General features: G+C 47.0%; 1 protein-coding gene across 3 annotated transcripts in view; it reads right to left on the reverse strand.

Moving 5' to 3' along the window:
* ABHD2 (abhydrolase domain containing 2, acylglycerol lipase) overlaps positions 1 to 14624 on the reverse strand; it is a 106265-nt gene that overhangs the window by 34201 nt on the left and 57440 nt on the right. For 2 of the 3 annotated variants that reach the window (XM_047863298.1, XM_047863299.1), the window contains 2 exons: positions 8098 to 8273; positions 4951 to 5118 (listed from right to left, as the gene is read on the reverse strand). In XM_047863298.1, the coding sequence (XP_047719254.1) occupies positions 4951 to 5118; positions 8098 to 8273 (344 nt within the window). The remainder of the gene's footprint in view (positions 1 to 4950; positions 5119 to 8097; positions 8274 to 14624) is intronic. The other variant, XM_047863300.1, reaches the window with a different exon arrangement.

Below are 14624 nucleotides of genomic sequence, written 5' to 3' on the forward strand. Positions count from 1 at the left end.
TTCACGTCACATCCAGTCCTCCCACCCGCCCGAGGCCGACATGGTGGGGGGCCTATGACAAGCGAAGGGAAGGACATTTAAAAGAGGCTTAAGACGCCTCTCTGCTTTCTTTGACCTCTTCCACTGAGAAGTAGAGAAAGGAAAGAGAGAACGAGGGGCAGTAATATTTAAAGAAAATAAGTAAAAGGTTTAAGAAACCTATCATCCAACTGCAATGTACAGGGACGGATTTGGCTCCTGAATCAAGCAACTAAAGGGGAAGAAAAACAAAGGAAGAAGCCAGTTGGGGAAAGTGAGGTGCTAATGAGGAATGTGGGTGTTTTAGGGGTGATGGTGGTATGATATGTTATTTTACGAGCCGAACCGTGTTGAAGTCCTAGCCCCCACTGCCTTAGGATGTGACTGTACTTGGAGGAAGGGCCTTTAAAGAAGTAATTAAGTTAAAACGGGGTCATTGGGAGGGGCCCTAATCCAACCTGACCGGTGTCTTTACAAGAAGGGGAGATTAGGACACCGACAGGGGGAGACACGGACATAAATGCACAAGACAAGGAGAAGAACGCATGAGCTCAGAAGAAACCAGGCCTGCCCACGCCTTGAACTTGGACTCCCGGCCTCCAGAACGATGAGAAAATAAATGTCTGTAGTTGAGGCCACCCAGACTATGGTATTTGTTACGGTAGACCTAGCAAACTGAAACAGTTTACAGAGAGTCCGCGTATCTTAGCATCATCCGCTGAAATAGTCCCAGATGGAATGATGGGCTCTCTGGGACCAGCTCCAAAATAATCTTCGAGAGGAAGGAAAGGGCAGGAAGGGGGTGACGGGTGAAACAAGCCTGGCCGTAAGTTTCGTAAATTGTTGAGGTCGAATGGTGGGCACGCAGGGGTTTATTTGGATTCATTTTACTATCCTCTCTATTTTGTGTATTCTGACTATCTCTCTAAAAAAAGGTTTTTGAGAAACCGAAGAGGAAACATATCTTGTAGGTCGTCCGCCTTTCCGGAAAACTACTGCGATCTAACAAACAATAGGGATTTGCTTCTAAAATTCTAATGAAACAAACTGTAACAGCAACAAATGAAAGGAAAGGGTTAGCTGGCTTTGAGTAACTGTGTGCGTGGGGGGGTGGGGACTGAGTTCTCCCTGGATGGACCGACTTCACCCCCGGGATCTCCCTTGCTGAGATTCAGCTCACCAGCCCAGACACGCCATGTTCTGACCCATGTGACCTTGAGGACCTGTTCAAATGCTTTTCCTGGAAGAATCCTTCCTTCTACAACATGACAGCTTGCCTCTGGAGACAGGCTGGTTTCTTTCTTTCTTTCTTTCTTTCTTTCTTTCTTTCTTTCTTTCATTTTCTTTTTTAATATTTATTTATTTTTGAGAGAGACAGAGACAGAGTGCAAGCAGGGAAGGGGCGGAGAGAGAGGGAGACACAGAATCCGAAGCAGGCTCCAGGCTCCGAGCTGTCAGCACAGAGCCCTATGCGGGGCTCGAACCCATGAACTGTGAGATCATGACCTGAGCCAAAGTCGGGCGCTTAAAGGACTGAGCCACCCAGGCGCCCCCAGGCTGGTTTCCCTTTGCCGCTGCCTCACCCATCACACTGTTGTAAGATTGTTTACCAATAGTCCCATCTCTTCCTATGGAACTTTATCTGGGCCACAGACAGACTGATCCCTCCCTCGCTCGTGTTAACAGATCTTCAAGTATTTGAAAAAAAGAATAAACCAAACATTTAATAAATGGTTACGACATGTCGGGCACTCGGCTGCCTGCTAAGTCCTCAGGAGCCCGTGTTTAACAGTAAAATTGGAACCCCCGTTTTGCTGTGGAAGAATCTGGAACTGAGGTTAGAGAGCTGCTCCAGGCCACAGCAGGCAGCGGCAGGGCCTCTCTGTGACCACGCAGAGCACGGAGCCTACTCTTCTCAGCTCCTTCAGCCCATCTCCCGGCTCGTGGGCGAATGTCTCCTGCCCCAGTCAGTGTCCTTTCCCGACAGCCCCTGGCACAGCACCCCCGGGGGCAGGGGCCTGGACCACCCACACCCAGCACTTCTACCCAGCGTGATCCCGGCCCCTGGGGCCGCCAGACCCAGGCTCTCCTCTCGGCTCTCCTACCGCCTGGCTCTGTGCCTTGCCCGAACTGCAACCTCTCTGCGCCACAGGATGCCTTTTCATCACAATTTTGCTAAGTGTCTCCCTGGTTGCTGCGGAGATCAAAGGGATTACATCTGTGTGAGACATCAGCACGGGGTCCCGCACGCAGTAAGTGCCCCCGCTAGCATTTCTGGTCTTGTTTTTGGCACGCTGTTGCTGTTAGCGCTCCCCAGTCTGCCTCTGTCTGGGGCCCTGAGGTCACACCATGCCTCCCCATCTTCAACTTGTATAGATGGATTTTTATATCCAAGCACAGGACCTTATAACCATTCCCCGTCGTTCTCATTTTTGTTAGGTTCTGCCCATTCGGAAAAAAAAATTTGTTTCATGTTTATTCATTTTTGAGAGAGAGAGACAGACAGACAAGGGAAGGGCAGAGAGAGGGAGACACAGAATCCCAAGCAGGCTCCATTCTCAGCACAGAGTTGGTTGGACGAGGGGCTCGATTTCACAACTGTGAGATCATGACCTGAGCCAAAATCAAGGGTCAAGGGTCGAACGCTTAACTGACTGAGCCACCCAGGCGCCCCAGATTTTGTCATTTCTGCTTTTTGGATGCAATCCTGTCTCCCACACACTCGCTATTCTCCATGTGCCTGAGTTATCTGTAAATCTGGACCTTCACCAATATCTTCAAGCCGCTGACCAAACTGTTGAGCGGAAGAGTCTGTAACACAGTGTCCTTAGTTGTGGGAGTGAGTGCAGAGAAGCAGCGGGGCACGAGGCACCCGGGCTGGCACAGAGCAGGTGCGCCCTTACACATCACCAGGAGCAGCATAAACCAGAGCAAACTCGCTAAGAGGACCATCTGACAAGATGTACAAATACACATAAAAAATGTTGACTCTGAGATTCTACTCTTGGAAATTTAATCCAAAGTAGTCATTAAAGAGAAAAAAAATTCTACGCGAAAGATATTTATAGTATCATCATTTAAAATGCTGAAAAACTCTAGGGGCGCCTGGGTGGCTCGGTCAGTTGAGCATCTGGCTTCGGCTCAGATCGTGATCTCACAGTTTGTGAGTTCGAGCCCTGCGTCGGGTTTGTTGCAGTCAGCGCAGAGCCCTCTTTTCAGATCCTCTGTCCCCGTTTCTCTCTGTCCCTCCTCTGTTCTCAATCTCTCTAAAAAATGAGTAAACATTAAAAAATTGTTTTAAAAAAATGCTGAAACTCTAAATATACTAAAGGGACTACAGAGAGGAACAGTTACATAAACTACGAGGGAAGCTCTTACAAAGATCAAATGTAATGACTGTGCACCTGTTAGCAAATACAAGATTATTTAAATTAGGTCACCTTACATATACACACCTTGACTGCGACTACATAAAAACTATGTGCCCAGATAAAAGAATGGGAAGGTTAAAAAATAGGAAATTACAATTATGGTGAGATTATATTTATTTATCATTATTCTTTTTTTTTTTTAATTTTTTTTTTTTCAACGTTTATTTATTTTTGGGACAGAGAGACAGAGCATGAACGGGGGAGGGGCAGAGAGAGAGGGAGACACAGAATCGGAAACAGGCTCCAGGCTCTGAGCCATCAGCCCAGAGCCTGACGCGGGGCTCGAACTCACGGACCGCGAGATCGTGACCTGGCTGAAGTCGGACGCTTAACCGACTGCGCCACCCAGGTGCCCCTCATTATTCTTTTTTAATGTTTAATTTTGAGAGAGAGAGTACAAGGGAGGGAGGCGCAGAGAGAGAGGGGGACAGAGGATCTGAAGCAGGTTCTGTGCAGACAGCAGCGAGCCCCCGTGGGGCTCGAACTCATGAACAGTGAGATCGTGACCTGAGCTGAAGTTGGACACTTAACCAACTGAGCCACCCAGGTGCCCAGTTATGGTGAGATTATAGATGCAACTTTCAATTGTTTCCCATTAAAACACACAATAATTTATTTGGGTATAAACAACCCCGTTTGCACATACTCAAACACATACTTTGTGGTTTTTTTTTTTTAGTTTAAAAAATTTTTCTTTAAGTTTATTTATTTGTTTTGAGACAGTGCAAGTGGGGGAGGGGTAGAGAATCCCAAGCAGGCTCCACGCTGCCAGTGCAGAGCCCGACGTGGGGCTGGAACTCATGAAACCATGAGATCACGACCTGAGCTGAAACCAAGAGTGCGACGTTTAACTGACGGAGCCATCCAGGAGCCCCTATACTCTATGTTTATTATTTATGTGTACATCTACAACATGAAGGGAGACTCAAATAAGAATCAAGAACCGGGGCAGTCCGGAAGACAGAACCTTGGCTAATGCAAGACTTCAACCAAAGGCCAGAAGCATCTGTCTGAGTGTGAGAACCAGTTCCTGTCTTCAAGGACCTTGGGATCCCATGAGTTGTCGGTATGCCAGATTCCCTTCTCACGGTCATGCGTGTGCCTTACCGCAGCCCTGGCACGCCAGTCACCAGCGTCCTGAGGAACGAGCGTGAGGATGGCACCGTGGGCAAGGGCATTGGCTGTCCGGCTCCTGGCCCTGCTCTGACACTGGCCAGCAGGGGACCTGGGGCAAAACCTTCCCCTGTGAGTTTCGCTCTCTGTCTCTAGGAGGCAGGATGAGATGGGGGTGGCTACGGTGCCCATCTGAGAGGCTGATGTGAAGCGTGGCATCGTGAATGCCCAGTCCAAGCTGGCTGCCTTATCACCATGTGCCCCACCGCCGCTCGCAGACGGGCATAAATTCTGCACTTAGCAAGGTAAAGCTAGTTAACCAGTTAACGGCACACTCGGAGTGCGAACAGCAGTAAGGGGGCCTCCAGTTGGCCGTGCCCGTACTTACCGTAGGTGAACATGCGTGGTGACGTCAGCTCAATGTTGGGCAAGGCGCCCAGGTGGTTGAGCACGGCGCACCGGTAGCCATTTTTCTGCGCGTAGTCGACAAAGGTGCGGATGTACTGCTTCTCGCTGTGATTGGCGATTCCAGGGCAGATGACCATGGTAATGTCATCTACAGGGTGAAGAAAGAGAGCCCGACACATCCAGTAAACGGTGAGGATAAATGGCCACCACTACACATCCCTGGCTGAGAAAACGGCAGGAGGGAGCTTCGCGTTGAATTTCACGCACTTCTCTGGGAAGAGTAGCCTTCCCTTCGAGCTGGAGTTGTCTACACCAGTGCTTCTCACACTGTTTATGCCGAAGGGTCAGTTTTTAAAATTTCCGACCGTGGACAGATACTTTTGAAAACGAGGATACAAATCAATCACCGGAAAGACAAAATGAAACAAAATTTAAATCTCCGTTTCTTATTATTAGATTCGACAGACAAGAAGTTTCTCTGCCACATTGCTGTACAAGTTCCCAAATCTCACTCTCAATTTCTGTCTGAAAGCCTGCATGAATGGTGGAATGAATGAATAGAAAAGTAAAAAGCGGTATCCGCACAGACTTCTCTGACCAAGGAATTTTACTTCTAGGTGTTTATCCTACAGATACACCTGTACGTTGGGAAAACAAGACCCATACCGTATCGGGGATAATGGCAAAAGACTGAACACAACCTAAATGCCCAGAAACAGGGGTCTGGTTGAATAAATTGTTGCATATCCAAGTGATGAAATGTTATGTAGCTCTTAAAAATGATGAGAGACATCTTTACATATACTGATAGGGCAAGCTCTCCAACGCATATTAAGTGGAAAAAAAGCAAGGTGCAGAAAACGGTTATGATAACGCTGCCGTTTGTGTGGAGGAAAAAAAGACATCTATGTTTATAAATGTCATACGTGAGAAACCTAACAGAGTCATACGTAAGAAACCTAACAGTGGGTACCACTGGGGAGGGCCCTGGGGCGGGGGGTACAGGCGTGGAAGAGAGACTTATACTTTCTCTGTGTATCTTATAGGTACCTTTTGGATATTTTATCATAAGCATGAATTACCCACTTGAAAACATGAATACACAGTCTTCCTTCATTTTTAAGAAAATTTTTGCATAGATTTCCTTTAAAAGGAAAGTGGTATCTAGGGTATCAAGTCTGATCATAAATGTCCCTTCCAAAAGTTAAGATAAAAACAACTTTTAAATTCTTCTTGAATGTGCAGAACTTTACAGACATGACCTAGCAGCTCCAGCTCTCGGACTCTTGCCTCAAATTTTATGGTTAAGGGTGCTCACCATAGAATTACGTACAGTAAGCAAACTGTGAACTCCACAGTGGATGAATCATTAAACGGTGGCATGACCATATTGTAGAATATTAATCGTTCAGATCATGGTTTTGAAGACTTTTAGGCTTTGAATGACAGGAGAAACATATAACATAATGGATAATCGTTCAGACTTTGGAAAAACAATGCATTTGAACTGGAAGGAAACACAATGGCAACAACAGAATTCTGGGTGGTGGGATTCTAGGTGGTGCTTATTTGCTTCTTAAAATATTCCTATGTTATCTAAATTTTCCAAAATGAGTTTTTATCCCTTTTGTGGCCAGGAAAAAAAAAAAAATCATGGAAAAGAAAAAAAAAAAAAGGGCTGCTATTTCCTAGAGCATCTCTTGGACACGCGTACGGAACCACCTTCATCCGTCCCCTTCTGGGGACGGGGGGTGATACACAGGAATGAGTAAACAAAACATCAAAGGTTTCCCTTTTCAATTTTCCGTGTTGGTCCTGGGAGGAAGATCAGAGTGGTGAAATCAAATTTTGTGCTTTACTGGTGGGAGCGAGAGCATTAGAAGCAAGAGAAAAAAAGCATTTGATGGTACGGCGGAGAAACAGGTATTTGAACGATGAGCTATGAAGATGTGTAAACACAATGGGGACTCCTAACCCATTCATTTATTCATTCCTTCTGGGACTGCTGAGTGGGAGGCTGCCGCTCGGGGCTCGGACCCCGTAAGGTCACAGAGTGGCAGGTGCCGAGGAGAACTAAAGCAGGAAGGTGTGGTGGATTTACACGGGAAGGAAACACCAGCGAGGGGAGGTGGGGGCCGTCCCCCTGGGGAGGGGACATCTGAGGTGAGACCTGAATGACAAGAAGGAGGCGGCCACGGGGAGGGAGGTCTGGGGACGAGTATTCCAGACAAAGGGAACGTCTTTGTATTCCAGACAAAGGGAACTAAAGGGAACTAAAGCTTCGTCGCTGGCTAGTCAACGGTTCCAGTTAGGGTTAGTACGAATAACTGAGCGCTTTAACACGTTTACTGCAATTTACTCACAAATAGTCACCGAGCTCCTAGAAAACACTAGGTGCCTTGTGTACTTCAGAACTCAAAAGAACTCTCTCCCGGGAGGAGCAGCCGTCAAAGGAAGCCACCATGCTAACATGAGTCCTCACCGTGGACCCTTTCCGATGGGTCCCTACTCGGGGGCTGGACCGAGCGATGCCAAATTCTAGCAGCAGTGGCAGTCGGAGTGGCTTCTGACAGACGGGTATCCCACACCCTTGCGTAAATGGACCTCAATGTGGCTTTTTGTCCGTGGAAAGCTAAGCAGAGGGCACCTGAGAGCCTGTACTATGTGTGAGTACCCAACAAATAAGACCAGCCTGTACTGCATCTCTGAGCCTCAGTTTCCTCATCCATCAAGTAAGGATAACAAGGTACCAACCTTATTGCCAAGGTTAAGCGAGATTCCAGGATATTTAAAGCACTTAGAAGAGTCTAGCTTTTATTGCTGTCGTCAAACCAGAGGCGTGGTCCTGGGGGGCCTGGGCTCCAAGTTCTCCCTCCACCCCTCACACCCAGCTTCTGTATTTCGCAAGCGGGTTCACAAACTACTCAGCAATGTTCTCTGACGGGCCCTGCGCGGTGAGTTGCAAGCATGAGACAGAGCTAATCCCTGCGGTCGCTCCGAAGTGATGGACCTCAGGGGACTTCCTAGCAGCCCCCAGGTGTGACGGCGACTTGCTGGCATGAGGATCTCCACCGCGCTCCCTCACTGGCCGGTGTGATGGCCCAATCACAGACCCACGCTAGCTCACCTCCAACACAGTGCTCAGCCAAGGGCTCAAAGAGGTCGAAGGTCGAAGTGGCTCCGTCGGACATGGTGATGAACTTCCGGTGCCCATACGGGTGTGGCGACCTCACCCTTCCCATCTTCCCATACAAGGCTGTTTGGATGTGTCCACTTTTCCCCCAGATCAACGGTGGGATGTATCTAAGAAAGAAGGAGAGGAGAGGTCAATTATCCCCACATTCCTTGAACAATGCGTGGAGAAATTTTTGAGCAGGTCTTTCAACCTATTTAAGTTTTTTTCCAGACAAATTCTCTATACTAAGGATACATGAGACCTTCTTTAAAAGTTTTTTTTTTAATGTTTTACTTGTTTTTGAGACGGAGAGAGACAGAGCATGAGCGGGGGAGGAACAGAGAGAGAGGGAGACACAGAATCTGAAGCAGACTGCAGGCTCCGAGCTGTCAGCACAGAGCCCAACGAGGGGCTCGAACCCATGAACCGTGAGATCATGACCTGTGCCAAAGTCGGCCGCTTAACTGACTGAGCCACCCAGGTGCCCCAAGATTTTCTTTTTTCTTTCTTTTAAAATGTTTTAAAAATGTTTTTATTTTTAGAGAGAGAGAGAGACAGAGTGCGAACAGGGGAGGGGCAGAGAGAGAGGGAGACACAAAATCCGAAGCAGGCTCCAGGCTCTGAGCCTGTCGACACAGACTTATGGACTGTGAGATCATGACCTGAGCTGAAGTCAGACGCTCAACCGAGGCACCCAGGCAACCCCCCCAAAGACTTTCTTTACCTTATATCTTTGCCATGATTTACCTCTTTTGCCCATTTATTAATACATCCTGCATCAGATTAGCTCTAGGAATCACCAGGACATGCTTACGTAGACAGGATTTCAAATTTACAGTGTTAAGTAATTCAATATGGGTTATTTCTCTAATGCACGTTAAAAAGAAAATAAGTAATACATTTTGAACACACGCTACTTGACAGGGTTAGCCTCATTCTCAAACAGGCCCAGGGACTAATGCATACGAATGCACACTGCCTACACTCACTAATGTTCACTTCTTTGCCTTCCCCTAATAAGACAGGCCACAGCTACGGTGGTCACCCCACCAGCCAAACTGCTGCTGTTACACTGGGAAGGGCTGCAAGCTTTCCTAAGAGCCTATAGATGTCTCGTGCGCGCGTTGTCGGGGGCACTGTGTGCCCTGGAGAATGTGCTGGAAGGGCAGAGCAGTGTAAGTATTGGGTTAAATGAAGGATGAAGGCTTATCAGCCTAAGTCATGACACCACCCTAACAACTGTCCTTCGTGAAAACACGCAGTGAACTCTGGTCCCTGGGAGTAAATGCAAAAATCACACACTAGTTAATTACCAGGAAAGCAAGGTGCTCCTGGTTACAACTAAGAAATGATTCACAACCACAGCGTAAGGATGGTCCCGTTTACCGAAGCTGCCACTGGTTTCTCCTTCACGGCTTTGAGCCCAGGCATGGTGCTTGGCCAGGGTTTGTGTTCTATATAGAATCACAGAACATAAAACACGGTAATAACGTCCATTCTTCGTCTCTGTATGATCTCACAGTGGTGAGCATTTTACTAAGGGTTTGCCTGAAACTATTTCCCAATTCATGCCTAGCTTTTCTATCACACCAGGTGATCCTAAAAGCCCTCCTTAAATTAAACCAGATTTGCTTTTTCTGTTTTGTAATTCATTAAGTCAGAAATTTAAGAGAAGTGACGCTATCACCCTACGCAAGCCAGTTCCCACACGTGCTTCCTCTGGGAGGGTGGGGAGGAAAGAGTATTTTAAGACCTAAGGACATGAAGCCATTTGCCAGCATGACACCACAGGTGCAAATCTTAGTGCAGAGGCTACGGCATTTGGAAAGCAGACAGAAGCATTTACAAGAGATGAGTGGATTATGACAGCAACGAAAAGCAAGCTTATAAAAATAATGTCAACTGGACAACTCAGCATGACACGAGGTTTAGATACGCAATTTATAAAGGGTTTCAAGACGACCAACTTGAACAATAAGTTATACATGGGGGGGGAGAGGAGTGATCCAAGAAACCAAATTCCTGGTCGCTCCCAGAGGAAAGTTCAAAGAAAACTTAGTTTATAATACAAATTTAAAATAGAATTGTGCGAGGTTAACGGGTCAGAAGAATGGGTCACATTTCACATACCTATCTTCTGATCTGGTTTAGAATATAGTATAATCCCAGCACATGACAAAAAGAATAAGATACAATTTTCTCTTGGCTGTTCACAGATGGCCCACATAATGAGGACACGGGCGGTCATCCTGATGCCGTGCTCCTGATTCAGGGTCATGTTACCTCTCTGAGGTGGCCTCCAGCCTCTGCCCTCGTCCCCACTTACTCCAGCACCCGCCTGCCAGTGGAGGAGGGAAAACAAAATATGTAAACCTGGCCAGCCCCGTCTACTGCGTGGGTCCTATCTTGGCCTAGGAGGCCCGCCGTGCCTGCCTGCTTACGCCTTTCAGTGTAAGTTCCGATAAACCCGAGCCACGGGCCCGGCTCCACTCCGAGGAGGCAGAGCTTGTGCTGAGCTATTTTCATCCCAGATGCCAAGCTGTTTCTTCTGCCTGGAATACGCTCCTTTTCTCCTTGCATACCCGTTGCTTTCCTCACCAGCTACAATTTGTTTTTCTTTTCTTTTTTAATTTTCTTTTAATGCTTTTATTTATTTTTGAGACAGAGAGACAGAGCATGAGCAGGGGAGGGGCAGAGAGAGAGGAAGACACAGCATCCGAAGCAGGCTCCAGGTTCTGAGCTGTCAGCACAGAGCCTGACACGGGGCTCGAACTTACAGACTGTGAGATCATGACCTGAGCTGAAGTCGGACGCTTAACCGACTGAGCCACCCAGGCGCCCCTACTATTTGTTTTTCAAGACTCACTTCCAATCAGGTCGCCGGGGGAGCTGCCCTTCTCTGTGCCTCCTGGCGAAGCACCCTGAGCAGAACTCTGTCCTGGCGTCCAGGAGGCTCGACTGATACCAGGGCTCTTTACTGGCACATTCCTCCCCACCACCTGCGGGAGCCAGGCTTAGAAATCGTTGTGCCCATCCCCAGGGTGCTTCATACACGAAGCATTTGGAAGGGCTGCTGAATGAATAGAGTACAGACCCACTTAGTGAATCTGAGAAGAAACAGATGTACTTAAAAAATGATATGCACCATAATTATGGCAGTTGGACTGCAGCAGGGGTGGTGCTTGGTGACTGTCCCCTTCCCAGGCCATCTGGCAGCATTCTCAGACCAGGCTGGGAGAAAATCCTGAAGGTGTGCATGTGTGTATACGTGCGTTATGTGCACGCGTGTGCGTGAGAATAAGTGACCGCCTCGGGATCACTCGGGACTTTCTCACTTCAGCGTAAGGTCAGTTGTGCACAGTAGACGTTTCACAATCTTTAATTCCACCACCATAGCATCTACTGATAAAACACTGTTTTTAATTAACTTCACAATAACACAACACCGGAGTTTACAAAATCGGACGTTTAGACAGCCAAGTTTTGCTGCGTGTTTTCCTCTGTTTATAGAAGTCATCCACAGATCACATGAAAAAATGAAAAAAAAAAAAACCCCCACAAAAAACCGAAAACCTGGAATGGGTATAACTAGTTACGTGGTTTCGGTCAAGCAGGAAATGTGGACCAAAACAACAGACTATTTTGAAAGGCACATAAACACATAAGCAAGCACTTAAGAGACACTGCTGAAGTGTACAAGGAGGAATCTGCTTTATTCTAACTACCTTTGTGATGGTGAATCTGAGAATACAGCTGCCAATGACCCCACCTATCCCCAGGCCCTTGAGCCACTCTTCCCATCGGGGCGCCCCCTCCAGGAGTCTGGGCTGGCCCAGGACTAGTTTAGGCTGGTAGACCGTGGTAGAACGGCTGCTGTGCAGGGCTGGGGCTGGCCCTTCAAGGAGAAGCCTGGCAGTTTCTGCTTTCACCTCCTTGGAAGCCTGGCGCCATGTTGTAAAGGAGCCAGGGCTCGAATACCCAGTGAGTAGAGGCAACACTGAGGGCGTCTAGAAGATGCGACACAGAACCGAGTGCTGCGTGCGTTTAAAACTCAGGGCAGCACCGTACCGCCTTCCAAAACAGATGGACCAACTTCTCATTTCCAACCGTTATGCACGCAAGTGCCTCTCTCCCTCACCCTCATCAATAACTAGCTTTGTCAATCTTTGACATCTGGGCCACCCTGATGGGCAAAAAAATGGGTATTTAACTTCAACTTGTGTTTCTTAAGGCTGATCCAATCTATGGAAAACTAGTTTCTTATCTGAATTTGCATTTTCCTGATCCATATGTTTATTAGTCATTCACATCTCTCTTACGTAAATTGTACCCTTTGTTCATTTTTCTGTTACATTTTTATCTTTTTCCAATCCATTCATAGGTACTGTTCTTGTCACCCCTGCACGTCATTTTCTATTTTATGTTGCAAACGCTTTCTCCCAATATATAGTATATTTCAATTTTATCACTTATCTTACGTAACTTTCATATTTTGTGGTTAAATTTGTTAGGTTTCTTTTTTTTTTTTTTAATTTTTTTTTCAACGTTTATTTATTTTTGGGACAGAGAGAGACAGAGCATGAACGGGGGAGGGGCAGAGAGAGAGGGAGACCCAGAATCGGAAACAGGCTCCAGGCTCTGAGCCATCAGCCCAGAGCCTGACGCGGGGCTCGAACTCACGGACTGCAAGATCGTGACCTGGCTGAAGTCGGACGCTTAACCGACTGCGCCACCCAGGCGCCCCCTTTTTTTTTTTTTTTTTTTAACGTAGGCTCCACACCCAGCCTGAAGTTCAACATAGGGATTGAACTCACAACCCTGAGGTCAAGAGCCAGTGCTTAACTGACTAAGCCCCTCCGATGCGCCTAAGATTTTTGTTTAAAAAAAATTTTTTTTAACGTTTATTTATTTTTGAGACAGAGAGAGACAGAGCATGAGCGGGGGAGGGGCAGAGGGAGAAAGAGACACAGAATCTCAAGCAGGCTCCAGGCTCCGAGCTGTCAGCACAGAGCCCAACACGGGGCTCAAACTCGTCAACCGTGAGATCATGACCTGAGCCGAAGTCGGACGCTCAACCGACTGAGCCACCCAGGCGCCCCAGATTTTTGTCTTTAAAGTAATCTCTACAGGGGCGCCTGGGTGGCGCAGTCGGTTAAGCGTCCGACTTCAGCCAGGTCACGATCTCGCGGTCCGTGAGTTCGAGCCCCGCGTCGGGCTCTGGGCTGATGGCTCAGAGCCTGGAGCCTGTTTCCGATTCTGTGTCTCCCTCTCTCTCTGCCCCTCCCCCGTTCATGCTCTGTCTCTCTCTGTCCCAAAAATAAATAAACGTTGAAAAAAAAACATTAAAAAAAAATAAAGTAATCTCTACACCTTACGTGGGGCTCAAACCCATATCCCTGAAATCAAGAGTCACATGTTCCTCTGACTGAGATAGCCAGGTGCCCCGATTTGTTAAGTTTTTCTGTTAAAACCTTTGTGTTTTGCATTTTGTTTTAAAAAGAGCTATTCTAGCACCCAATTTTAAATACATTTCCCAATATTTCCTTTTATTATGCCTACAGTTAAAAAAATTTTTTTTAATGTTTATTTATTTCTGAGAGACAGAAAGAGACACAGCATGAGCGGGGCAGGGGCAGAGAGAGAGAGACAGAATCCAAAGCAGGCTCCAGGCTCTGAGCTGCCAGCACAGAGCCCGATGTGGGGCTCGAACTCACGGAGCGTGAGATCATGATCTGAGCTGAAGTCGGACGCTCAACCGACTGAGCCACCCAGGCACCCCTATCTATTTGTCTATTCTTATGCCAATATGACTCTGCCTTAATGAATATAGCTTTATGGACTATTTCGAGCAGTAACAATGCAGGCCCCCCCTTCACTTGTCTTTTTTAAAATTCTCTTGGCAGATTTTTGCCATTTTATTTTCCAGATGAATTACAGGATTAGCCTGTTTCATGACAAACTTGGAATTTCTAATTGGAAACACACCAAACTCCTATATTACCTTGGGTAAAATTGACACGTTTACAGTTTTTACTGGTCCCATTAAAAAACGTGCAGTATCCGTATATTATTCAAGTATTTATGTCCTACAGTAAAGCTTCATAGCTTGCTTCACGTTCCAATGCTCAGTTTTTACTACACGAATTTGCATACATCTCTACTCTTTTTTTTTTTTTTTTAATTTCTACATTTTTAAAAAAGCTATTCTTAGAGTTAGCATCTGGGCGTGTTTCACTCCTAACTCCCTGAAAGCTGCATCTCAGTACTAACACATACGGTTGTTTGTCCAAAGTGCTGTGGCCAGTGGTTAATAAATGCTTGTTACTAAGAAAGAAGCTAGACCACAACGAAATATAGAGGCCAGCATGTCCTTATCTTCTGCATCAATTTATAAGCAACACCTGGCTAGTGCCCAATGGGAAAGGCCGTAAGGGAGAATCTAGATCTCCCTCCCACCCACATCCCTCCAGACAAACACA

This window comes from Prionailurus viverrinus, chromosome B3 (assembly GCF_022837055.1).
Source record: "Prionailurus viverrinus isolate Anna chromosome B3, UM_Priviv_1.0, whole genome shotgun sequence".
NCBI classification, from domain to species: domain Eukaryota; kingdom Metazoa; phylum Chordata; class Mammalia; order Carnivora; family Felidae; genus Prionailurus; species Prionailurus viverrinus.